The sequence below is a fragment of the Bemisia tabaci genome, chromosome 5 (assembly GCF_918797505.1).
Source record: "Bemisia tabaci chromosome 5, PGI_BMITA_v3".
Taxonomy (NCBI): Eukaryota; Metazoa; Arthropoda; class Insecta; order Hemiptera; family Aleyrodidae; genus Bemisia; species Bemisia tabaci.
Genome location: NC_092797.1, coordinates 49,534,407 through 49,557,905, shown reverse-complemented (window position 1 = coordinate 49,557,905; position 23,499 = coordinate 49,534,407). Strand labels below are relative to the sequence as shown.

Genomic DNA, 23,499 nt, shown 5'->3' with positions numbered 1-23,499 from the left:
CCTTTTTGTGAAGCGCTAATTTAAAAATCGCGCTATTTCAGTTTATCAGCACAAAGTAACGCATGATGCGGCGGCGCCCCGAAAATAATTTCTCCCCTCTGTTACCACCGGCAGAACCGGCGAGTGAGGAGTCATCTTTCCGCCCAAGTAACGTTGAAATAAACTCTCTTTTTTGCCTGAGGAATAACCGAATCCCTCAAGAGGAATTCTTCTATTTTGACAACCCAATTCGGACGAAAAAAAACCGTCATACCCCAAACCAGGCAACCCTGCTTTGTCCGCTCGTCTGGAACGTGACGAAACGCAGCCATCATTTTGGAAAAGTGATTCACCCACCACTCTCTACCCTCGATCGCGAGTGTCTGCCGATTACTTTTGTGTTGCAATCTCACCGAGTTACCGACAAGATAATTTCTGTACTCTTATCGTCAAGGTCTTATCTCAACCCGAAGTTATGCCGTTATCTCACTATTTCTTATCTCTACCATCTCGTGTGATTACGACGAGTTGTTTGTAAACAAATAGACGTGAGTGAAGTGAAGTGGTGTATCGATCTGCATGAGCTAAGGCCGAAGCTGAAATTCCAACTGTCTTTCGGGGTAGAATTAAATCCCGTCATTGGAGGTGAGTTTCTACGCTTTCCTACGCCTATGTCTCGCTGTGAGGGTTCTAATTTCCGTTTACTCAATGAGATAGTCGCTGCCACTCTTTGGAACCAGACAATAACAAACCCTGACCTTGAAAATTTACGTGACGTAGGTCCATCAGTTGATTTTCAATGTCATTTCGGTTTCGTTTTCATTTCATCCATTGAAATAGAAGAACATTTTACCGGACGGCCTCACTTTTGGCCCTCTGATTTTGGGCACTCTTGCCATCCAACCATGTGCAAATCTTGGTGTATTGTAAACTGATGTTTTGCTGTATGTTGGTTTCGGAATATGACGAGCGCAATCACATAGAATGTTTACGTCCCGAAGAAGTATCACCCACTTGTCCTGTCGTACCGCATGTATAGGATGCTCTGTCTAGGAACGAGTAACAAATGTTCACCTTGTCACGTTCTATTTGTCCAGATTCAGTGTCTCTGATGAATGTTGAGGTCACTAAAACATAGGTAACTCATTTTATTTTTGTTAAGTTGAATGTTAAGCAAGATTTCTTTCAGCAGGGATGTTTTCTTGTTCAAAATTTGATGGATCATCATGAACCATGTCAGTTTTTATCCTGTTATGCGAGTGTGGTTTAGATTTTCCAATATAGTGCGAGGACCCTAGGTACACTCTATTACAGGTATGGACAAACAGGGTGCCGAAGTGGCAGCGCTGAGAATATGGGCCATTGAGTGACGTCGCAAGTTGTACTGTCTTTGCCGCGCAGTTCAAAATGAGGTTCCGGCAGATCTGGTAGCTTCAATAAGCTATCAGATAAATTTAAAAAGCTGATAAAACTCAAAATATCAAAAGACTTAACTGAGAACACACAAAAAAAAACACAAAATTGATGAGACCCACTCTCAGAACAGAAAGTAAATAAGTTTTCAAAATGGTGCCGCAGTCATACTATTGGACGCTATCAAATCTACGCATTTTGACGACTTTCTAATATTCCATTTGTCCATATGTTTAGTAGAGAGTACCTTGGCAAGGACCTACCTATTTACAGAGCAAAACAACTATAGTTACATTCATTGGCAACCTAATAATAGAATTAGGAAGGAACAGCAGTCTTAGAAACGTAACTCCAGAGACGGTGAACTGCTCTCCACTTGCTATCTATAGGAGACGTTTGGATTGTAGTTGACGGTTGATAAAAGGGAGAAAGTAGGTGGAGGATAGTAGAAATCATAGTCTAGATTGCAGGCTTGGCTGCTGAATGAGATTAGCTCATTTGGGCTATTAGAAATAATAACTTTCAATAGTGCCTGAGGACTCCTAGCACTCTGATGCTCTGTGAGGTGCTTACTCATGCTGTAAGACGCTCATCTGCGTTGGGAAAAGTCAAGATTATTATTTCAAAAATTTTAAAATATTTTAGGTTAATAATGAAGCTGAATTGGTTGAGACAGAAAACCATAGCTCTCAGTAGGTAATTGATAGCCTTGGAAAATGAATAGAATCACTGCCAATTGGGACAAGTTAAAATCAGTTTAACACATTCCTTCTTTCAGTTGTGTGTTAATTTTTCATCAATAGTCAAAAAAGGTTTTCATCTTTGCATCCATCACAGGTTTTGAAATAGCTTTCTACTTAAGTACATAAATTTTCCTTTTCAAAACAATAGGGCATAATTTCTATTAAGCACGGTTTGTCGCTATGAGTAGATTCTTAAGACCAGGTTACAATGTAATTTTAATTTAAGATTATTGTAGTACCTCTCATTGAAAAGTTCTCTGTTCGAGTCCAAAAGATTCTCTAAAAATTTCCTGATAATCTATCACAATGTTTTCTTTTGGAAAGTTGAAGTGTGTTCAAATTTTTTGAATAGAATAAGATAAAACAAAAAAGAATGGCAGGGATAGGAAAAGAACACCCAATTCACTGACAAATTGCATTTGCAGGGAAGAAAATTTCTACATGGTGGATCACATAGCTTTAAAATTTAGGATTAGTGATGAGACCAAGTAGATGCAGGTATAAGGGGTTTATTATTTTTCAAGATGCATCTAGATGGCCCTAGGGCCAATTGAGATAGAATGAATAGTAGTATACCGTCATCTACTTGGTCTAATCATGAATCCACATTATAATTATTAAAAGCAACATGCGACCCTTTTAAACTTATATGTTGAGCTTTCTCCTGTATTTTAGCCAGAACTAAAAATCTTGAAATAATTCCTTTACATTCCAGAGAATTTTACCAAAATTTGTCAGGAACATCTGGAATAGTCAGGGCATCTCATTTTCAAAAGAAGGCTGCTGCTAGGGGCTAGAATCGGCCCCACCTTGGATTTCTCTAACCTTGCTATTTCTTGACAGCAGAAGGTCTATGTTTGAAAAAAATTACCTAATTGTTTCAACTGGCCATCGAATCTCTTGTGAAATGCATTGCTGCTTACATGATTCGAAAATCTATAAATGCCCCTCTTTCAGAGTTTTTAAGTTCTGTGCTTTTTGAATAGAGAACCGAGGAGAACCAGTGTGATTTTTGCACGAATTTACCATTTTTACTTATAAATATTTGTATATAATAAAATCCAAATCTGAGTGTGAGCCTTTTTCAGCTTTCGGAACCATGGTCTTAGCAACCAACCTCACCGATGGAACTAAATGAAAAGTCAAAAATAAACCTTCTATGTCAAAGAACAATAGAGTCACTGAAAGTCAGGTTGGGGCTGATTTCGCTCCTTTGGTGCAGCCCTTCCCTCTGTGAGCACCCTGTTTGAAACACAGGTTCACTAAATTGGATATTTAAAGATCAGCACATGTGTAATGTATGAAAGGCAGAACTTAAAAATCAAGCCACACAATTCCTTTTCTTGACTGCAAAAAAGTTTTATTGAAACAAAGAAACAAAACTGAGGGACTTAGATCACACACAAAGGGAAAATGGCAAAAGGAAAACCTGAATGCATCCATATGAGCAAAAAACTTTTAAAAGAAAAAAGAAGTCAGCAAGCTCTGTGTACAAAAGTTACTCAATTCTCTTAATTTTAAAACTGAATAATGAGAGGTAATAGGAGGCAAAATTCATCTCTTCCATTTGGCAATTATTTTAAATGATAGATGATGAAAAGTTAACTTCAAGAAATATTTCAAAAACAATCCTTAATTAAAGCTATGAGACTAAATCAAGATCAAAGGTTACATGTAAGTTCAATGAACTAGACTTTTATAGAACAATAATCCAAAGTTTGCTATTACACATAGAAATGATTTCTTCAACAAACGCTGTCTCTAAGATCATATTCTGAAATTAAGTAAAAGTTAATTATTCTGAATAAGTATTATTGACATCATCATATGAAATAGGCAATATCCATAAAGTTTAGCCCTCTTTTCTTCCATGAGCTCGAAGTACAATTTTTAAGGTTTGGTGTCTCATCCAGAACTATTTTCATGACTATGACATAATATTCTGTTGGCATGCAAGTCATTCGGAGAAAAGAAACTCTTGCAAGCTATCTTTACATTTAAAACTTCAGGTTCAACAAAGAAAATTAACCAAGACGTCAATTGATGCTTTAATACTTATGTGAAAATTTCCCCAAAGATCTTGACTTTTTTTGTCATAGAAGCAGGTTCACATTGTTGAAAATCTCTCTTGCTTACCTCATTGGTTGATTTTTGAATTGCAATGTATTTTATCTGAAATAATGACGCTTGATATTTGGTAAGGTAGGGACACATCTGGCCTTCATTCAAAGATGAGATTTTCACACTAGAATAATGTTACATCTTGCAGCCAACTTATGGTAGCCTCATATTTTCAGGATTCATGAGGAAAGTATGGTGTGCTAAGCGAACAACTCAATTTGGTCATTATTTTGAAGCAGAGGGCCCTTTAAAAGTTTGACATTGATGCAAAATTATAAGACTAAGTTTAAAGTGAGTTACTTCACCCTTAAGTTTATATCTTAGCAGCTATTAAACTTCATTTGTAGGAGTAAGGTAACTGTAGGAAGAACATGGTAAATGAGAAGAGAGATTAAGAGGGACTCAAAAGAAATAAACTTTCCTTTACTTGTTTTAAATTATTTAGTTCATTGTAGTAATAGCTATAACACAGCAGTAGAAACACAAGTTGTTGATGCTTCATAAGAGGATCTTAGAGACTTAATTAAGAAGGTAACAGGTCGCATAAAAAATGCCAAATAAAAGGAGGAGGGAGGATTAAAGAAATAAAAATCTTATCAAAAGTCAACTGGTCTTATTGTTATAAATCTAGATAAGAGGAATACAACTGCTATCGTTCCTACCACAAAACAAATGACAAATGCGTACCATGTCTCTTCATCGAAGACCTCCGTAAAAGCAGGCATTTGGTTGTAAAAATTGTTAATTAACTTGATGTTGTAAGGTTCCTTTTTGTCTTTGGGCATAATTGAAGTATTCTTTTCTAAATCTTTTACAAGTTAAATATTTGCCTACTTTTTTATTTTCTTCGCTAGTTTTTTGGTGTACTTGGCGGTCAATTCGTCATCTTCATCTACCTCCTTCGGTGCGAGTCGGGAAATATGTCTGTTGTAGAGTGTTAGTAATTCCACGAATGTCAAATTGCTGCACTTAAAAATGACTGATTCACCGTTCACTGTAATTGAAAGAAACAAAACATTGACTAGGTTAGGACAAAAGTTATTCACCTGCACCAAGCACATAAATGTGTTTTGATGGGTAGAACTGTTCAATGTAATAACTACAGATTTTTTTCTTGTTTGTTTCAGATTTTGACTCCGTGAAACTATATATGGTGCTAGTATGGAGATAGAACAAATACATTTTATGAACTAAGAATACCTAGCTTTCAATTAATTCGATGTCTAAGTGCTGGTACGCTGGTCAGAATTCTGGATGAAAAAATGAAATTAGCAACACATCACATCCTGCTGGAATATCACAGCTACTTCTATTTAAAACTTATGTACATGCAAAGTAATTTAGTGATCAAGCATTGAAGCATTATTCAATTTGCAAGACTTTAAAGATTTAATTTTTTTTTTATTATTATTATTTAAATGGACACTTTTGTATGAAATGAACGAAGTCTGGTGAAGTTGAAATTACATTCAGTAATGGTAGTTTCTGCCAAAAATTATTAAAGTAGAGTTACAACATCTCTACTTTGGTGAACAATTCTTCAAAGATATTTTCGATTGAGAATAAATCGGTAAGTTACAAAATAGTACTTAATTGCACCTAATTTAAAGGCATGGATTCAGAGGTATTGTTATAGGATTTTCAAAGCGAAATCCTTCTAAAATTTTTATTGCCTAAATTGTTTTCAAGTTCATACTCTTTCTACATCCTCAGTCCCCGAATTGTGAAATGGCAGAGTACTTACCTAAGGATATATTTATTGTGGGTTCTTGTCTGTCGCTGAGTATTTCATTTCGGAAAACAGCGTTGAGATTTGTTGCTCTGACCGCTGGGATGGAGACACCGTGCATGAAATGCCTGAAAAGATCGAATGAATTTTAGTCAAAGACTGAATTGGACATTAGGATTTTGTTCCCTAGCATTTTGAACTGAAGTACCATCATTAATTGAGGAGAGAGCAATGAAAATTATAGTGTATTTTTCCTTTCATGGTGTTTCAAATTGCATCTGTTATTTTAAGAATAATGCCATAAAAAAAAAATTATCATGCTGGAAAAGGATGGCAACAGAGCGTCACCTTCCGGTCAAAGTATCGCAAGCGCCATGCAACACTTACAAATTCCTGTCATCATTTTATTTCTTTTAAGAGAAATTGTTCAACAAAGCTGTCCAAAAATTTCACTGAATTTTCTTTGTGCTGCTGATAAGATTCTGTGAAATTTTCAAACAGATTCATCCAACAATTTTTCTGTACAAAAATAAAATGGCGGCAAAAATTTTGAACAGTCGCATGGCGTTTGTGATACTTTGGCCGGAAGGTGACGAGATAATGTAAAGCCCTCTGTTAGGTCGCACGTATGCTTTGATTGTCTCTAGTGTATAATTCTAATTATTTTAGTTTCTCTCACAAGTTTGAATGTGTTCTTTTATAGATCAACATGAATGCTCTACTACCGCAAATAGATGCTTCTCCTCTTTCGCCTTCGCCCGATTATCACCCTGAGAGGCAGAAGTCATTTGGTGCATGCATGCAGTCTGGGGGTAAGTATTCAGTGTTAATATCGTCATCACCTTTGAATTCCAGTCATCTTAACCTCGTAGGTACTTTTGATTTTATTAAAATAGCTGAAATTCCCTCATCTCTTCATCAGGCACTCAATACTTTTTTCATAATAATTGAAATTTTTAGCGATTTAGCTAGAAAACTGTCGTGGAACTCCATGATACCCGATGCATTGATTGCCGTGATACCTCTAAGCATTGCTCCCATTTGTTCGACCTTCCTGGCATACCCCTAGTATTTTTATGTCTCGATAGCTTTGCAATACTTTTTTGTACCTCCCCAATTTACCTTTCCTCAAGTAAGAACGTAAAGTAAGAAGTTCCCAAATTTCCCACTCAATTCTCCTAACCCATGTCCACTCCCACTAGAAGCTCAACTCGTGTAACATTTTCCTGACGTTTACTCATATGAAGCGTCTCAATCTCTTATGTTATGAGAGTAGTCATTGCTGCAAGAAAAATTGATCATGTCCGTGGAGCACTGAAATTCAGACTAACCTCAAACTCTCGGATGCACCGAATGGATCGAATGAGAATTGAATTTTTTTCACGGGTTTCAGATTGAGGATCTTAACTTGCTTTCTGATAGCTGCAACTATTCCTCCTGATCTTCTATGCAATACGCCTGTTGGTGGTAAAGCCATTGTGAGCCATTCATAACCCAAGAATCTTGCAAGCCACGATCTTATCACCGTTCGCAGTTCTTATCTTCCACACTTTTTCTAATGTAGGGTCGAACACTCCGAATACGCTTCAAATATTTTATGAACGAGCCTTCGGTATTTACATCAAGACAATATGCACCGGTCTCGACCAAACCGGATTTTTTATCAATTCACGATTACAATTCACTTTAGAACTTGATATGGAGATGGAGGACTTCGGATGGTCGTGGTCGACGGTCGGCCATTTACATTTATGAACTCAGCCAATCATAAAAGAGTTTGCTGCTCATGACGTCACCTCATAGCTTGCCGTGTCTTCCCCGTAAACCTCCAGAGTGCGCTACAAACAATTGAAGTTCAAAGCTCAGCTATTTCATCATCGCATCGCATCAATTAATAGTTTAGTTTGTAGTTCTCCGCTGTTCTCAATTATTTTTTTAAAACCCTAGTCACTTTTTGTAACTAGTCAGGCGAGCATTGATTCTAACACTTCTGAGTTCTGAGATCACTTTGCCATCAATCTTGCCGTTTTGACTTTTGGTGACGTCATAAAGAGATTCCGCCATTTTGGCGATTGCAATGTTGTAAACTGTCTAGTGTTTGTATTGGCTCTTGAACGTGAATTGAAGGGGTAGCTCGTGTAATTTCCTACGAGCCCCCTATGTTTGGTGTGGTCTTTTTCCTCTAAAAGTGTAATATGCATCCAGTAGGACAACGTAAGTAATTTTAAATAAATTTCTACTTCAAACGGTTTGGTACCTTTCCAATACATACCGAATTTTTGTCGAACTGAATGGCAGATGTAGCTGGATAAGCCTATCTTCACTCCCCTGTCACAAGTCTGACCTTCATTGCATTTGAAATCCTTATTTTCCTGCACCTTGAGGTTTCTTCTGGGTGGGTTTTTGTTTCATCGTGTTTCAGGACCAACAAAACCCCATTTTGACCTTACTTACACCCAAGTATTCCCAAATTTCTTTATGTGAACCACTTCAGTATAAAGTTGAATGACCTCATAGTTGTCAGTTAGGTTAACTAACTGATTTGCTGTGCTCCACATTTCCTGTCATTTGTCTCAGACATTTCACACGAATGTCTCACTATTATCTCTCTTTTCATACTGAAATTTGCATTTCATTAGAGGTTGTTGGCATGGTCCTATCTTGATTCGTTCTGAGGTTATCAGATTCTCTTTTGTGTTCAAATCTACAACATCCAGCCCTGGCCTCTATTCGCAAGACTACCATCAGCCATTATCAACTATTCCAACACTGCCATTCTGTTTGGTTACTTCGACCACTCAATTTATGTATTCTTTGAGAATATGCAGTGCTACTTCATTTTTGTTTGTGGAGACTTATGGACTGATTTTTACAAATTTTGTCAGAAAGATGAGACATGGCAAACTATGTGTTTCATGGTGTTGACAGGGCTACGTCTTATCTTGCAGACACAGCAGAAAATAGCTTCAACAATTGGCCCCTATGAGCTGATTAGACCTAGTACGGAAATTCATTTAAGATGTATTGGAACTACCTAGTCGTGTCCGGTCTTCATTAATTTGCACTTTTTGATACTTTTCATTTAAAAACGAAATAGTGAATAGTTATTATTTACCATCATATTGTGATATGCGTCAGGAATCCAATCATGATCCAACCTTCTAGAGCTTGCGCATTGTATGCAGGGACAATAGTCAATCTCTGATTTGCTATAAATTAGCACTACATAAGAGGTCCATGCATGCAGTTAGATGGTACCCCTGATGAGTGGCGATGTAAACAATACTTTGACGTCAGTCTCAATATACAATGCGTGAGCTCTGAGCGAGTTAGTTTCTTGGTCTGTTGGATCTTCTTGGAGTTAATGAGGCAGAGAGAAAATAGATTGAGATGCTGGGCTTGTCTCTATTATTACCAACAAGTGTTACTGAAAAATCATATTGAAGGCTCCTTAATTGGAAGACTACAATGCGTTTTGTGTCGAGAACTTTTTGTCTCCATTGGTATATTGCTCGTGTCCTGCATTTATAATGATGCAGCAACTGTCAGAAGTCTGGTAGAACTGGGGAAAGAAAAGAAGAGACAGAAGTCACGTCAGTCTGGATGCATCAATCATCAGTTGGCCCATTGGTTTGCATGTAAATATCTGTTGGATGAGACATTTGTCTTGTCTTTTCCTTCCTCAGTTATACACTAAGCCCAATTTACACTATGAAATTTTTAAGCCGACAATATTGAACGAAAAGTTGGATGGCGAGTTGAACGCAAAAAAATTTGATTAACTTACTCTCCGCTCAATTTTCGAAACGGAAAGTTGTATGTGACGTCATACTTAAGTTTCCATTCAATTTTTTATCAAATTGTCGTTTTCTGGCATCAGTATCGCTCTATCAAACTTTTCATCACAACAAGCATTCAAGAGTTAAAATTTTTTTTTTTTTTACGTTTCAAATATCCCACAAGGGATACTTAATCTTCGTTTTACCATCCCCTAAGTCCCATCCCCCCTCTGTCCTTGATCAAGCCAGCCCCAGAAAACCGTTGTTTGAGACCATCAAACTTGGGTCATTTGGCTGGGAATCGAGCCCAGGACCTCCCGATCATAGAGCAAGTGCTACAACCACTACACCACAGGAGGCTGACAATGAAAATTTTGATAGAAAAGTGAATTGGGCTTTACTGTACACTGTTGTTGGACCAATCTCTCTTTTTGTCCTTTAACTAATTAAGGAAAAGGCTGCTATCACAAATTTATTGAGAAGTGAATATTATGGATCGGAAATCTTTTAGTTGCCTAAAATATAATGATATGATTAATATAACTTAAATACAAATGCATACAAGAATATTTTTTGCAGTGTCTGAATTTCATTGCTGGATACTCAGCTCTTCCCCAATTACTGTTTTTATCTTGCGGGGCTCATAAGTAAATTGGGCCTAAACACATCAATGTGAAAAAATAACACAAGCCTGTCAGAAGACAAATCAGTGAAGAGAATCATTAAAAAGAAGTCATTGAAAGAAGATTTGATTTGGTCGCACTGGTTGGTTTCAAGTGGGGAAGGAACACCGCTGACTGATGCGCAATTGCAGCTTTTCAGCTTGTCCAGCGCAAACTTAGTAGTTAGGATGTTTCTCCAGACACATGCATCCCTTCACATGTGTCATGAAGACAACCAAATCCCCAGTAGGAAAATCAATTTCATGCTGTCGGATATCATTCACTTTTACTCACTCTCCTTGTAATTACAGCACCTCCAGCAGCTGGGCCTGCCGGGGCCGTGGCCCCTCCAGGCGCAGTGGCAGTCCCTCCTGGCGCTATGGGCCTCATTCCACCACAGCAACCACCTCATCAACCACCACAACCTCCAGATTTGCCAAGTAAGTTTCTAACTTTGACTTTTTCATGCGTACATACCATTTTAAGCGTAATTCGATTTATGAAGCAATCTTAGTAGAAAATAAAGATTGGAAAATATTTTCTCTAGTAAAGTTTTGCAACTAAACTTCTGCGAAGGGTCTGAGCGAGTTGGTTTATGTCAATGTGAAATAAGTCTGCAATACACAAAATCTTGGCTATTTGTCAGTGTAGAGTCTTGATGGGGGGGGGGGGGGGGGAGATATATGAAAAGTCTTATCACTCAGAACAGTCTGAGGAAAGAGTAGTTTTTCATGAGGATGCTAATAGATCGTATTCGATACAATTCAGTTCAATTCAATTTATTCCAATTCTTCAATTTACAATATACAACAGTAGTAAAAATCAACTTCCCTCATCCATGAGTTCACTCGTGTGGATGAGTCAGTTATACCTACATATTTAATTTAAATTTAAATTTTTAAAACAATAACAATGTTAAATACAATAAAGAAGTTTGTATCAATTTTAATTATAAAAAGATTATTAAATTATCTAGGATAGATTCAAAGGTTGGCTAGGCCTTCGTTCCATTTTCACCTGCTTTCACATACCAACACAAAAATTTTTGTAACAGAAATGAGTTCGGTACAATTGGATTGCACTTTGCAAAAAGGAACCAAGAGAATTCCAGCGTCGCCATGTTTGTGCAACTTGAATCTTGGCCAGAATCAATTTGCAAAAATCTAGCTACACTGGAACGCTCTCGCCTCCTCCCTGCCAAGTGCAATCCAATTTTCCTTGAAAATACAATTTATCATTTACTACACTTGAGTTTACACTAGGATTGATTTGGTTTTTTAGATGGTACATCAAACAGGTGAGATTGTATCGATATTGATTGGTTCAAAACATAAACATAGCCTCAAAAGTCAATTTAGAAATCGGAGGGAACGGGTCTTTTGTAACAGATATTTTATTCTTTTCAGTACCAAATGCCAATGCAAAGTGATTTTGTTAAGAATTTTCTCATTATCAGATTTTCCAACTTAAATCCTAACAGATAAGTTTGAGGTTATGCTCTACTGTTTTGAACCAAACGATACATCAAATCACTATCGAATACGAATACGGTCCAATTGACAAACAGAAAGATGAATACTGTTTGCATTCCGGACGGAACATTTCAAAGTGAGTCTGTCTTGATCATTATATCCTCACTAAAATGTTTCTGTGTTAATTTTTCTTCAGTTTTCAACTGCCCACGACGGCCAAATCTTGGAAGAGAAGGTCGTCCCATCGTACTCAGAGCCAACCACTTCCAAATCACTATGCCCAGAGGATTCATCCATCATTATGATATCAACATCCAGCCAGACAAATGCCCCCGTAAGGTCAATCGTGAAATCATCGAGACCATGGTCCATGCTTACAGTAAATTATTCAGTAATTTAAAGCCTGTCTTCGATGGAAGGAGTAACCTTTACACCAGAGATCCTTTGCCCATTGGAAATGACAGAATGGAGCTAGAGGTGAGTCATTGTCTCTGCTTTTTAATTACCATGGTTAAGTTCCTTCAGAATCCCCAAATATTCACAGTTGAGTTACATACTTACTAAACTTTCCAATGATAATTGAATCATACTAAGTACAATTTTGTATTTATCAATAATGCATGAATAATATTTATAATACTGCTTTCAATTTTCATGACCAAAGAGCTGCACTAATAACAAGACAAATGGAGCGTTGCATTGAGTTAAGCAGACACTGTGCAGGTTGGATATGCAATTAACACCTGTTCATTCAAAGTGCCGCAAAGGTGCTTAATTAATGCAAGAGCAGATTATTCATCTACATTCAAAACAGTTGTAACTGCCCCTTAGAAAAAAACTGAGTTAAACAGGAGAAAGAGGTTATTCTTTCTCTCAGAGCCTTCTGCGTTTAAAGTCGAAAGAAGATCAGGCATTATGTTTGTTCATTATGTTTTTTCAGTCTTTGAATGCATAAGTTAAACTTTTTGCAGCTAGGGAAAAGTTGTCTCACTCCTCTGAGAAGTCAGTTTGTGCTATTTTGTACTCAGTTTCCATTTTTAACATGTAGTGCAATCACGAAACATGTGCATTGATTATTTGAAGGTACCAAACTTAAGATCCCATTTTATCAATGAGATTATCTGTTCTCTTTTTCCCCCAGGTCACTCTACCTGGTGAAGGTAAAGATAGAGTCTTTAGAGTAGCCTTGAAGTGGGTTGCCCAGGTTTCATTATTCGCCCTAGAAGAAGCTCTAGAAGGCAGAACTAGACAGATTCCTTTCGACGCAATTTCAGTAAGTATTTAAGCATAATATTCAAGAATCTGTATGATTATCCTTTAGCTTATGCAATGAGAGTCAAAGAGATTTATTTTTGACTAATTATAATTTTTGGAACTTCTTGGCTTTGATTTCCCCGCAAAATGGTGTGGACCCAGTACCATTTCTCCACCTTGTTACTTATTTAATAAGTTGTCATCATGTACATGTAAAGTATATTATATGACCAAGAAATCAAATTGATCATACTCTAACAGATATCTGCTTGCCTATCATCCGTTACTATCGTATCAAGAAAGATTACAGGTCCTTTAAAAATTTACCCCCGAAGTTCCTGGAGTTGGTTCAATCCAACTCGTTTGACATCTTGAAAAAATCCATGAGCTGGTCGAAAAATGAACTTGCAGAAACTCACTCCTCCTATGATCATGACTCTGTTGCTGCTCATGTGAAAAAATAGGAAGACTAAAAATTCTAAAGTTGGCGTATTGTAGCCGAAAAATAGTAGCAAAATTCGGCATTTTTTCCTAGAACGCGTTGCAATTTGCATTTGTTTCACATTATATTAGGAATCTATGAATACTGGATCAAAGAAAAGTAATAACTTTCATAAGTTCGAAGAAAGAGGTTTCTAAAATGCAAAGGCCAGTTGGAAAAATAGAAAAGTTTAGAAATCTGCATCCCTGATAGATTTTTAGATGTTGACGTCGTATTTTCAATTTAGTCAACCAGTTTTAACCCTTTGAGTACCACGCCCGAGAATACTCGGGTTGCGGCAAGCCACCGTCACAGACCACGCCCGAGTATTCTCGTGCTGCGCCTCGCGTTCGTATTTCCCGCTCTAGCTCCCTTGTTTTTCAATGAAATTAAGTATGCAGCATATGCGCACTCTGTCGGCAAATATGTGAACTACATCTTTATCTTATCCTTGACAGAGAGCGCCACTATCGGCGGCCGTATTCCTAACACGGCCGTCAAAGGGTTAAACAGTACGTTTATGAAGCCTGTCACAAGTTAAGAAGCAAAAGATCTTCGGGTATTGTAAATGCATCTTATCTAAATCTTTCAGTACAGACATGGAGAACTTATCACTCTAAAGAAACCGGTTCTCAAATTTTTGCCTCAATACAAGCTTTTTGGCATGTCTAATTTCTTTGTTTCCAGGCTCTAGATGTAGTCATGAGACACTTACCTTCAATGACCTACACGCCAGTAGGCCGATCGTTTTTCTCATCACCTGATGGCTATTATCATCCATTGGGTGGAGGTCGTGAAGTTTGGTTTGGATTCCATCAGTCTGTCAGGCCTTCTCAATGGAAAATGATGCTCAATATTGATGGTAATTCTCCAGTTTCTTATTTTTTTTCCTCAGCATTCTCTGTTGCCTTTTGAAATTTAGTAACATCTTAATCAGCTTGCTCTCTTTTACACCAGATCAGCGCAGTGTCATTAGAACTTTCTTCTTCTTCAGATAAATGTGTGACTGCCTTGCCTAAAACCAGCCTTTTTCGATGTGTGAAATGGAAAAACGCTCGTTTGGTTTCAAGCTTCTAAATTATTTGCTGAACTGTCACTTTATTCTTTTTTCTTCAAAAATTATTTTGTGCTCTTTCTTGCTCAGAAACGTTCATAGATTTGGGCTTTATTCAAACTGCAATCTCAGCTCAGTCCATGTGTAGCAACTGCCTTTTAGATGAGGGATTTCTTTGTCCATGGTCTACCCCTCATGAGGTTGGATGGTCATTTAACGCACCAAGTGGAAACTATTAAGTTTCTCTTCGATTTTGAATTGATAGTTAAGTCCTCTCAAAATTTTGTCTTGAGAATCAAATCGAAATCGTGGGGCATATTGTATAATTTAAACAAATTATTAACTTGACGATGATGAATTTTACCCAATCAATTTTTTAACAAGCTGATTTTATTTCTCTTGCAGTATCTGCCACAGCATTTTACAAAGCACAGCCTGCCATTGAATTCATGTGCGAGGTTTTGGATATTCGAGATGTCAATGAGCAGCAACGCAAACCATTGACTGATTCCCAACGGGTCAAGTTTACAAAAGAAATCAAAGGTCTCAAAATAGAAATAACTCATTGTGGAACGATGCGTCGAAAATATAGAGTGTGCAATGTCACCCGACGACCAGCGCAGATGCAATCGTAAGTGCAATTCCAATTTTCAGCATTCATTTATGTTTGATGTATCTCCAAAAATCTACCTTATCTATGCTAGCTGAAAGGGCTCCTCAGTTTTGCCCAAAATTCTAAAAACTAGGTACATTATAATTGGAGTCATGTTCTAAAATTAGAAACATCGAGCAGGACCTGTAATCAAAAATTTAATTAACTCCATTTTAGCCTTTTTGAGATATTAAGGAAAAACAGTGCTTTTTCCTCATTCCTTCCATGTAAAGCGCAGTTTTTAGAAATCAATGCCTCACAACTGGCAGTATATAGATCCACTAAATTTCTTGAACCTAATTTGTCCAATAATTTGATCTTGACATTTTTTGCTTTTCTTGTGATTATTTTCTTATATTTTACTTACCACACTTGTGTATCCCCTGAATTTTAAAGTCATAGCAAAGGCCCTAGCCTAGCTGCCTTTTAAAGAAAAATAAAAATCAAGATGTAACATAATTAAAATTTTCAAATTTTTCTTAAAATCTTGCAGGTACACAATTTTCACTTTCTTTGACTGTTATCTCCTCTGTTTTTTCAGATTTCCGTTGCAACTTGAAAATGGTCAGACTGTTGAATGCACCGTTGCAAAATACTTCTTAGACAAGTACAAGATGAAACTTCGGTATCCTCATCTTCCATGTTTGCAAGTTGGACAGGAACACAAGCATACTTACCTACCTCTGGAAGTGAGTATTTGTGCTTGAAATTTGTTTTAACAAGTTGGTGTGATCAGGATTAGGATTTCAGGAATCAGTCCATAAAGAAGGCCTTCTTTTGAAATTCTAAATTTAAATGTTGCTGTACTATCCTGGTTATCGCGAACCCCGCAATAAAATCCCTTGATGGTGAGAGCATGTTGCAGAGGTCAAAATCATGGGTGCAAAATGTTTCGAACTGTAAATTGTTTCTTGCAGTGCAGTGTTCCTGCCACAAGTAAAGTCTGGTGTTAGCCTCCTTTTAACAGTTTATTCTTTAATCTTCTAAACCTCGTTTTTGCACTCCTCATTAAAATAAAATTTTTATTTCGCAGAAGTTTCTACGCTCATGATTCTTATCAAAACTTTATTCCCCTGCATTTTGGAGAACAAGTTATCACTTGAATGAACTTTCAATGTCACCTCTGCATTCTATATCTTAACTCTATCAGTTTCTATATCTTGTTACTCCATATTTCTTCTACTTTTCTAATTGTGGTTATTTTATCGTCTCCAGGTGTGTAACATTGTTGCTGGTCAAAGATGTATTAAGAAATTGACAGATATGCAGACGTCCACTATGATTAAAGCAACTGCCCGTTCAGCTCCCGACAGAGAACGTGAAATCAACAACCTTGTCAGACGTGCCGACTTCAACAATGACTCGTATGTCCAAGAGTTCGGCTTGACAATTTCAAACAACATGATGGAAGTAAGAGGCCGTGTCCTCCCTCCCCCGAAGCTGCAGTACGGCGGACGTTCCTCAGTGCAGGTTGTTGGGTTCAATCCCCTCCATGCTAAAACCCAAGCCATGCCCAACGCTGGTGTCTGGGATATGCGAGGGAAGCAGTTTTTCACAGGCGTTGAAATTCGAGTGTGGGCGATAGCGTGTTTCGCTCCGCAACGAACGGTCAGAGAAGATGCCTTGAGGAACTTCATTATTAATCTACAAAAAATAAGTAGCGATGCAGGAATGCCGATCGTAGGTCAACCCTGCTTTTGTAAATATGCGACTGGGCCGGATCAAGTGGAGCCAATGTTCCGTTATCTCAAAACAACTTTCGTTGCGCTCCAGTTGGTCGTCGTCGTGCTTCCAGGCAAAACTCCTGTCTACGCTGAAGTGAAACGAGTAGGTGATACAGTTCTTGGAATGGCCACTCAATGTGTTCAAGCTAAAAATGTCAATAAGACCTCACCACAAACTTTGTCGAATCTCTGCTTGAAGATCAATGTGAAATTAGGTGGAATCAACAGTATTCTTGTTCCAAGTATCAGACCTAAAGTATTCAATGAGCCTGTCATTTTCTTGGGTGCTGATGTCACTCATCCCCCAGCAGGTGATAACAAGAAGCCGTCAATCGCAGCTTGTGTCGGCTCGATGGATGCCCATCCAAGTCGATATGCAGCAACAGTACGCGTTCAGCAGCACAGGCAAGAGATCATTCAAGAACTCTGCTCAATGGTGAGAGAACTACTGTTAATGTTCTATAAGAGCACTGGAGGTTATAAACCACATCGTATCATTCTTTACAGAGACGGAGTGTCTGAAGGTCAATTCATCCATGTGAGTATGCTTTGCTGGTTTTTTTTTTTTTTTTTTTTTTTTTTTTCAGATTTGTCTTGTAATTTACAAAGAAATTTTTTTTGAAGGCGAGTCCTTTCGAGTTTGTCATGTCATATTGTAACAAGTATTAAAAAATTTGGCCGATGATGTGAGAAACAAAAATTAACTATCAACAAAAAAAAAAAACCCAAAAATAAGCATTCTGTCTGGTAACTGAAGATGAAACGTTTTTAAAAATATATTTGATGCTTGGGTCACCATGGTGAAAATGATTCTGCGGTTAAAATAACTCTGTATCCTCTAACGTGTGAAACATGAGGTTAAGAGCTTTTGGCTCAAATCTGTGCGTCTAATTTCAAGAAAGCCTATTTTAGTTGACTTCAAAAGAAAACATCCAAACTTTGTCCGTTTTTTACCATGTATCTTTTTCCATTGCAGCTTTTGCAGCATGAACTCACAGCCATTCGAGAAGCTTGTATAAAACTTGAAGGTGACTACAAACCTGGAATTACATTCATCGTGGTACAGAAGAGACATCACACAAGGTATGTTTCCTCCATGCTCATTGCTATTTTAAAGTCATAGCTCTACCAAACAGAATGACAATGATCAGGATGCAAAGCGTCAGATTTCCATTTTAAAGTTCAGAACCAAAATTTTATTAATTGTATACAAAAAAGGACAAATATCTATAACTGTTCACCTAATACCATTTTGGAAACTTGAAAATGAGAAGAGATGCAGATGCAGATAGAGTCAGTTATGGCACCCACCGTGCACCATAATGATCCTGAAGATTTGAAAGATTTGTTCATTGGCGTCTGCTTGTACCTAAGGTTTTCTTGAATTTTAGCAGAAAAAGCAATGAACTTAGCAGAAACACAAATTCAGGTCAGCATGAAATGCACTTTCGTTCGTATCTCTAATGTGTTCTGTAATTTGTCGATTGACAACGCTGATAGCTACCTGAGCACTACTAGCCGTATCTATTGGCTGGGCGTTCAGCTAAATGTCATCGCAGTTTCTTTAAGACTGTTCCTCCATCGTTCCATTGTGATTTCTACATTTCTCAGCAGTTTTCTGCTTGTATCAACTTTCCGCTTTCTTTGCTAGTTGCTGTGGCTTCGTTGAACCAATCTTCGCTATTCCCTAGTAATGTTTAAAGCCAACCTTCTCTCTTTTCATAAACCAATGCACTACATATCTCCTTTACTCCAACCTTCACTGAAACTTTTCCATTTCAGACTATTCTGTGCTGACAAGAAAGAACAATCTGGCAAATCTGGAAATATTCCGGCCGGAACAACAGTAGATGTTGGAATCACACACCCAACTGAGTTTGACTTCTATCTTTGCAGTCATGCAGGAATCCAGGTAAGATGAAGTAATTTTTGTTATTTCATAAATATTTTACGGATCTAAGGTTAATATTGCCCACCCTAAGGTTTAACACTGCTGTCATTGGGTGCTTTTTGCCAGTGTATTTACTAGCACTGTGAAAACTTGCCATAACCGTTCCATAATCACGACATGGCAATTGGACCTTCATTTTCTTTTGATCTCATCATTTAAATATTTAAAATAAGTCATTTGCCTTTAGAAATTCTTAATACTGAAATTAATAAGAAAATCCTCGCACTGCATACGAAGTTCTACCGTGCAAACATGTGTAAATTTTGCCTCTTTCACGTATGTTTACTTTTTCATTTTAGGGTACCAGCAGACCAAGTCATTATCATGTACTGTGGGATGACAACCATTTTGACTCCGATGAACTTCAATGTTTAACTTATCAATTATGTCACACGTATGTTAGATGTACCAGATCTGTTTCTATTCCTGCTCCAGCCTACTACGCCCATCTTGTTGCATTCCGAGCCCGTTATCACTTAGTGGAAAAAGAACACGACAGGTAAGAAACTATTATTTGAACATCAATGTAACATATATTTTACATGTCTGCAATGGATGCATTTTAATAGAGCATTATTCTCTGCAAACACTGCAGGGATAATATAGGGAATTTGGAAATCGAAAAAAGTAGAAACCCGGGTACTTGTGAGCGCTGAGCACACTGCAAGAAAAATATGGAAAGAACCCCGCACCATCCTTATGGGAAATCCCCCCCCCCCCCAGTAAAACCTAGTGAAACATTATTATTATAACTATCACCACTCAGATAAGACCACTTGGGCCGCTGCCGATGAGCGAAGCCTTGTGAGCGTCAGAGTCCGAGCCTCAGGTATCGGTGGCAGGGAAGCGGAGAGGGGCTGGAGTGGACTGAAAGGGGAAGGTACGAGTAGTGCCGCACAATGGTCCGCCCGGTAGGACCTCCGTTCATGCATATAAAACGGCGAATATCTCGAAAACCGCTTATGGGATCTCATTGGGCCCGTGAGAGCTTTTGATCAGAATGACTAGCTGAGCATCATATCAAAGTTTCATCAGGTTTTACTGGGGGGGGGGGGGGGGGACTTCTCATAAGGATGGTGTGGAGTTCTTTCTAGCATGAAGAGAAAAATGGAAGTTGCACTTTAATTCACTCAACATTTTAACAACATATGCAATCCGAAGATAAGAGATATTAATGTTTATTTACTGTCTCTTTTTTTTACAGTGGAGAAGGATCACACCATTCTGGTTGCAGTGAAGATAGAACACCTGGTGCTATGGCTCGTGCCATCACAGTCCACGCTGATACCAAAAAAGTGATGTATTTCGCTTAGTGAGACCGAACAGAATATCCCCGAAATCCAATTTTGTACAAACAAGGTGTTTATAATTTTACTTTAGCATCATTTTATCATTGTCGACTCTTGACTTTCCTTTTTTCTTCTCTTTAAAGTTAGCTAGCATTTTGTTCATTGTTAATAAAGTTAGTCTGCCACCAAAGATTATGTGAGAAGTTACTGCCTTGGATTCAAACTGATCTACGCTAAATTTTGCAATTATTCGATTTTATTTTTTTGCCTCCTTAGTATACTTTGAATATTTATCAGGAGATTTCCAGTTTCTCCTACTCTGCCACGAACCTCCCAGCATTCAATCCTGCCTGTATGATAGTGACGTATATCGAATGAATGACATGATCAAACGTATCTTCTAATCTAAATGTTATCCAATTTGTTTTGTAATTAATGACTTAGGCTATTTTTGCGTTACTGTTTGCTGATTCGGGAACAGTGTGTCTGTGTATCAAGAGCGAGTGTGTTTGCGCAGTTGAGGTGTTCATTAGCCAAAATCAGTCAAAGCAAGTGTAAATTTTGAGGATTGCATACTTTTTACCGAGTAATTACTTCCTAATTTATTGTTTCATACTTATATTTTAAGTACTTCTGATGTTTTTATCTGTGAATGCCTCAACTTTGCTTAATTTTGTTCCTCGTGATCTACCCTGGATTGAATTTTTACTTTCATGCCGCTTGTAAAAAGTACCTGTAACAACTCAATTCATATACTAAACTGTAGGTTAACTGGATTCAAATACCACTCAATATCAGTGGGTGGAATTACTGATGCTCGTTTTTAGGTTTGTTTTAAGGATAAATTTTCCAATAGGACACTTCTCATTTGACTCTTTATCGTTAGTTCATTACTAAGTTTCTCAAATGATGAATGTTAGGATTTTTAAGTTCTTAGTCAACTATTAAGTGTAAAGTTGATCAAAAATCTGCGTCCATTGAATAGGAATGAAAATGAGAGTGGGGGAAAAAGCCTTGTCTTTTACCTAATTATGATTTTTGTTGAACTCTCTAAGAACTAGATTTTTAAATTTGTTCCAATCGTGCCCTGGTATTTAGGAAATGGGAAGAGAAGCCTGGATATCATGCGTTCTAACCAGTTAACTATAACCGGTGAGATCCTTGCTAGTACCTGGAAGAACTTGTTTGGAGGAAACCGGTCCGAGAAGCATATTCTCTGTAAAGTGTAGATGAGCCTGCACAATTTTCTGAAATTTAATCTTAATTTTATCCCTTCACATTTAACTGTGATTGTATTCGCTTTCTTATGATTTTGGACTGGTACATCGCCTGCCATCTAGCAATTATATTTTGTTTCTTAGTAACTATTCTTTTTTGATCAAGTGGAAGTTATTTTGCAGGTGAACTTTTTTTACTTTAAATAAGCACTGTACATCTCACAGTACCTCATTTTAAAGAGAGCTCTTTACTACGGTTTACTATCACAATGTCTGTTTGTTGCCATTGCACTGAGCAGATAGTTTAAAGTTCAGCGCACCCCTCAAGTTTATTTTAGCCTTAGAACCGATTTTTTCTCTGTCTTTTTTTTTTCATTTTAGGAGAACTTAAGATTAGTCCGGAATGCATTTGAATAATGTAATTGGCTAGTTTTTGTGATCTCTTATGATGTCAATTTTTGTTAGAATGTTCTGTGGCGCATACTGCTGAAGCCCCAACAGTCTGTCCAAAATTTTTATTGATACTCACAATACAGCAAGCCTAAATTCAGCTTTTTGACATTTATCTTATTTTCTCTTAAAAGTGAGAAAAAAATATTCTAAGACCTTGTTTTCGTTATTTTATCATGCGATATCAACACTAATCTTCTTCGCCCATGTGTTCAATCTATTATTTTATGATCGTTTCGTCAACAACTGAAGCCGCCTTGGCCACTTAGCATGCCTTGTTATACCTATCTTACTCATGGGCAAACTTCTCGAATAAGGCAGGTAAATTATTAGGATGCACGCTCATATTACTCCTATATTGTGTTCTCCACCTTCCCTTTCATCACTCCAGTGGGTCTTTTTTCTGTTTCATGTTAGGTTATTAAGTTGGCTCCATGCTAACTTATTTTTTTCTGCTTTCCTCTCTAAATTTTTTTACTTTCGATTCCATCCATTAACTCTTGATGTGGCATTTTTCTTAGTTTTGATTTTCTGAAGTCTCATGTACCTATTAACCAGTCAGTATTCATTTTTTAGACTTATTTAGATGCTAGGGGTTTTTTTTAACCCTTGTTGCCTAGCGCTGCCCCGCAGTTGGAAGTTGCCTCAGTTCTCTGGAAGCGGGTGCAAATATGAGAGAGTAGGTGGAAGGCTTAGCAGTCAATATGGATCAAGTGTGCTGGATCTTTAATGTTTCTTCTCGTTTAACTTCCAAAACCGACTTGTTCAATTTTAGTTAACCATTATCCTTCAAAAGAGATTATTTCTTCCATTGATTATTGATTGTTTTTCCCCTGAAATTTGATTCATCTTGTAAAATATTCTATCCGAACAAGGGAAGTCGCTTTTTCTACTTCTCTTCTATTTGTTGCAAGTTCTTTTGGTGGGTTACGTTGAAATTTTTATCCTTGACTGTTATAATATCAGGACAAGGTATCATACGCTTTTGTCTTATTGTACTTTTTATTTTATGATTAATTTTTAACTTAATTTTTATTTCTTTCTTGTACTTGTGGCTGTTAAATTTTCTAAGTGTTCTGTATCAATTGTAAAATGGTATTTTGATTCCCAAATCTCCAAGCCTGTAAAATAATCCACCTTTCATTTTTATTGTTATAAGATTTTTCTTCTGATCATGGCTAATTGTCAATGCAGATCTAAGCATTAAATTGAAAATATTATTTGAGGAGATTAGTCTGTATCATTAAAAATAAAATTTTAATTTGTATTATATGAATCCTGCATTTTTTCTCAACTCATTTCATTCCAAATTATCTGACCATTCCATTTCCCGAATCCCTGATCAAAATATCAATGGTTCAAGTGTGAAACCATGTATCTCCATTTGCGACGTTACTGACTCCTGTCATACTATATTTCCTCTTTGAGAAAATAATCAACGTAATTTCATGGAAACTTTCTCTTTTTTTTCTTCTCTGTAAGCAGAATATTTTCCGTGAATTTCAAGCTGTAAAGTTGACCTATATATT

General features: G+C 37.2%; 2 protein-coding genes across 4 annotated transcripts; one reads left to right on the top strand and one right to left on the bottom strand.

Annotated features, from left to right (window-relative positions):
- Nucleotides 1-352: 352 nt before the first annotated feature.
- AGO1 (protein argonaute-1) lies at nucleotides 353-23,246 on the top strand. Of its 3 annotated transcripts, none has more exons than XM_019043485.2 (14): nucleotides 353-624; nucleotides 5,384-5,826; nucleotides 6,689-6,797; nucleotides 10,738-10,866; nucleotides 12,095-12,375; nucleotides 13,040-13,171; nucleotides 14,321-14,495; nucleotides 15,093-15,318; nucleotides 15,881-16,028; nucleotides 16,555-17,601; nucleotides 18,040-18,146; nucleotides 18,846-18,975; nucleotides 19,314-19,513; nucleotides 20,219-23,246. In XM_019043485.2, exons 3-14 carry the CDS (start codon nucleotides 6,695-6,697, stop codon nucleotides 20,325-20,327), a joined length of 2,787 nt encoding a protein of 928 aa, XP_018899030.1. In that variant the 5' UTR covers nucleotides 353-624; nucleotides 5,384-5,826; nucleotides 6,689-6,694; the 3' UTR covers nucleotides 20,328-23,246. The 3 variants fall into 3 exon arrangements, with proteins under 3 accessions (XP_018899030.1, XP_072156954.1, XP_018899039.1); XM_072300853.1 differs by lacking the exon at nucleotides 353-624 and adding an exon at nucleotides 793-1,117; XM_019043494.2 differs by lacking the exons at nucleotides 353-624; nucleotides 5,384-5,826; nucleotides 6,689-6,797 and adding an exon at nucleotides 7,885-8,199.
- Nucleotides 4,850-7,728, bottom strand: mRpL53 (mitochondrial ribosomal protein L53). The gene is made up of 3 exons (XM_019043505.2): nucleotides 7,317-7,728; nucleotides 6,001-6,113; nucleotides 4,850-5,250 (listed from the first exon to the last, which is right to left on the bottom strand). Exons 1-3 carry the CDS (start codon nucleotides 7,460-7,462, stop codon nucleotides 5,087-5,089), a joined length of 423 nt encoding a protein of 140 aa, XP_018899050.2. The 5' UTR covers nucleotides 7,463-7,728; the 3' UTR covers nucleotides 4,850-5,086.
- Nucleotides 23,247-23,499: the final 253 nt, after the last annotated feature.

Excerpts from the sequence above, each read along its gene's own strand:
- AGO1 (XM_019043485.2), top strand. The coding sequence starts at position 6,695 with ATGAATGCTCTACTACCGCAAATAGATGCTTCTCCTCTTTCGCCTTCG. Across the intron at positions 10,867-12,094 it reads ACAACCTCCAGATTTGCCAA|TTTTCAACTGCCCACGACGG; the intron begins GTAAGTTTCTAA and ends ATTTTTCTTCAG. Across the intron at positions 17,602-18,039 it reads CTGAAGGTCAATTCATCCAT|CTTTTGCAGCATGAACTCAC; the intron begins GTGAGTATGCTT and ends TTTCCATTGCAG.
- mRpL53 (XM_019043505.2), bottom strand. The coding sequence starts at position 7,462 with ATGGCTTTACCACCAACAGGCGTATTGCATAGAAGATCAGGAGGAATA. Across the intron at positions 6,114-7,316 it reads GGTGCATCCGAGAGTTTGAG|GCATTTCATGCACGGTGTCT; the intron begins GTTAGTCTGAAT and ends CGATCTTTTCAG. Across the intron at positions 5,251-6,000 it reads CACAATAAATATATCCTTAG|TGAACGGTGAATCAGTCATT; the intron begins GTAAGTACTCTG and ends TTTCAATTACAG.